The sequence below is a fragment of the Protobothrops mucrosquamatus genome, unplaced genomic scaffold (assembly GCF_001527695.2).
Source record: "Protobothrops mucrosquamatus isolate PMUCROS unplaced genomic scaffold, P.Mucros_1.0 scaffold24383, whole genome shotgun sequence".
NCBI lineage: Eukaryota > Metazoa > Chordata > Lepidosauria > Squamata > Viperidae > Protobothrops > Protobothrops mucrosquamatus.
Window position 1 is genome coordinate 1 of NW_015410133.1, and position 2,041 is coordinate 2,041.

At 60.3% G+C, this 2,041-nt stretch overlaps 1 protein-coding gene across 1 annotated transcript; it reads left to right on the plus strand.

Moving 5' to 3' along the window:
• Positions 1-1,356: 1,356 nt before the first annotated feature.
• Positions 1,357-2,037, plus strand: LOC114923839 (carboxypeptidase N subunit 2-like; the record flags this gene model as incomplete). The annotated part of the gene is made up of 1 exon (XM_029287174.1): positions 1,357-2,037. A coding segment is annotated over exon 1 (681 nt), but the record flags the coding sequence as incomplete, so codon positions are not given.
• Positions 2,038-2,041: the final 4 nt, after the last annotated feature.

The window sequence follows — 2,041 nt, forward strand, 5'->3', positions numbered from 1 at the left end:
CCTGCCAAAGAGCAGATCGCTGGATCCCACGGTTTCTGTGCCCCCCCCCCCCACCGCTAGGATTCTCCTCCCTCATCATCGGTTAGCGAAGAGCCTTGGGGCTGCCTAAATCAATAAATCACTATAGTCAGTTATTACTTGAGCAGTTTTATTTCTCCTTCCTTCTCTCTTAATCTCCTGCCTCTCCCCCTCCCTCCCATAATCCACAGCTCTCCACCCTCCTATCCCTCTCAGACTGGCTGGGGGGCTTGCGGGGGGGCTTGCAGGGGGCGGTGGGTGCAGGTGGACCTTGCTTTATGTCCCACGGGGGGGGGGATGCAGAGGTGGCCTTTCCCACAGCGCTAGTCCTGGTCACTCGTTCCCCCCAAAGAGCGGCTCCCTCCAATTTGGTCCCACTTGGGTGCTGAGGTCACCTGACGAGGAACCCCCCTAACGTTGCCGGAAGAAGGAGCCTCTGCTCCTGCAGGCACCAGCTTCTGGAGTTGGGGGGTGGTGGAGGGAGTGTGCAGGGATCCTGGCCCTGCTTCTGGGGAGATGGGGGCTCCCTCAGCCAGGGGGGTTCCTTCTCTTCCTTCTGCTCAGTCTCGGCAGCACCAGGCCCCCGCCCGCTCAGGGGGGCTTTGACTGCTCTCCGCACTGTGGAGAGCGGGTGTCAAAGGAGGGGCAGCGGAGCCCCGATGTGCCCCTTGGGCAGAAGAGAGCAGAGCCGCCAGCAGTGACTCCTGGGGCTGCCAAGGGCCTCTCACAGCTTATCAGACCACGGCAGGGAGCGGAAGGTGCCTCGGGTGGCACCCAGATCCCCTCCACCCTTCCCAGACGTCTCCCGGGAGATAAGGGCCACCTATCCCTCGGCAGCCCATCTGGCTCAGGGGCAGATTCTCCAGCGAGGTGAGTGGCGCGATTCTCAGGGCCTCCTGCTTCTCCCGGGCCTGGAAAGCCAGCAAGGAGTTCCAGGGGCTGCTGAGCCAACAGGTGGGTCCCCTTAGCCGCCACATCGGAGAGCTGTGGGGAGGCCCTAGAGGGAAGGGTGGGCAGCCCGTGTCGCCTTTGCAGGGCCAGACTCTCCCTTCTGGCCTGGGGGTGGCTGCAGCAGCAGAGAGCAAGAGGGAGGACTGGGGGGGGGCCCTGGGCACATGAGAGTGACTGACTTGCTGGCCTTCACGCAGGAAGGAGGCGCATACAGGGCCCCTCTGGGCAAACCCATTGAGCAACGGCTTGCAAGAATTAAAGCAGCAGGTGGAGAGTCTGTCAGGAGGGTCGAACCGTTGAGTCAGCCGAGTCTGAGACATTGCAGAGGGTGCTGGCAGGGGCAGAGGTTACCCCGAAAAAGGCTCAGGGCTCTTGGTCTCTTCCAGCATGTGGCTCGGGACCCCCATCCTGGTCCTCCTCCTCCTCCTCTTCAGGGCCGGCCGAGGGGACCAGGATTGCAGTGGCGCTCCGAACGAGAGCTGCCCCCATCAAGACATCCAGAGGGGCAGAGGCATCACAGAGATCCCCAAGTCGGTTTCTCCCGTTGTCACTGAAATGTTCTTTATTGAGACCAGCATTGGGGAAATCAGGCGGGGGGCCTTCGAGAACATGTCTAACCTGGTGAAGATTGAATTCATAAACAGCAAGGTTGAAAGAGTTGAAGCAGGAGCTTTTGATAACTTGGAGAAATTGGTGGATTTGGAAATCACGGGGGCCGAGTTAGAGGATCTCCCCGTGGGCACCTTCCGGTCCCTGAATCACCTGCGGAGAGTGAACCTGAGGGACTCCCAGGTGAGAAGGATCGAAAAAGGGCTGTTTGATGGTCTTGGGGGTTTGGAAGAGGCTTATCTGCACCGGAACGAAATCGCCTCCCTCCCTGACGGAGTCTTTGACGGGCTCCCCAAACTCTCCTTGTTACATCTGGGGCGGAACCAGATCTCCAACGTCTCTCCGGACCTCTTCAAGCAACTGACCCAGCTGAAGACTCTCCGGCTGCAGAACAACCAGATCGGGAGTCTGGCGGAGGGGACCCTGGACAGCCTGCAGGATCTGGTGGAGCTCAATCTGGAAA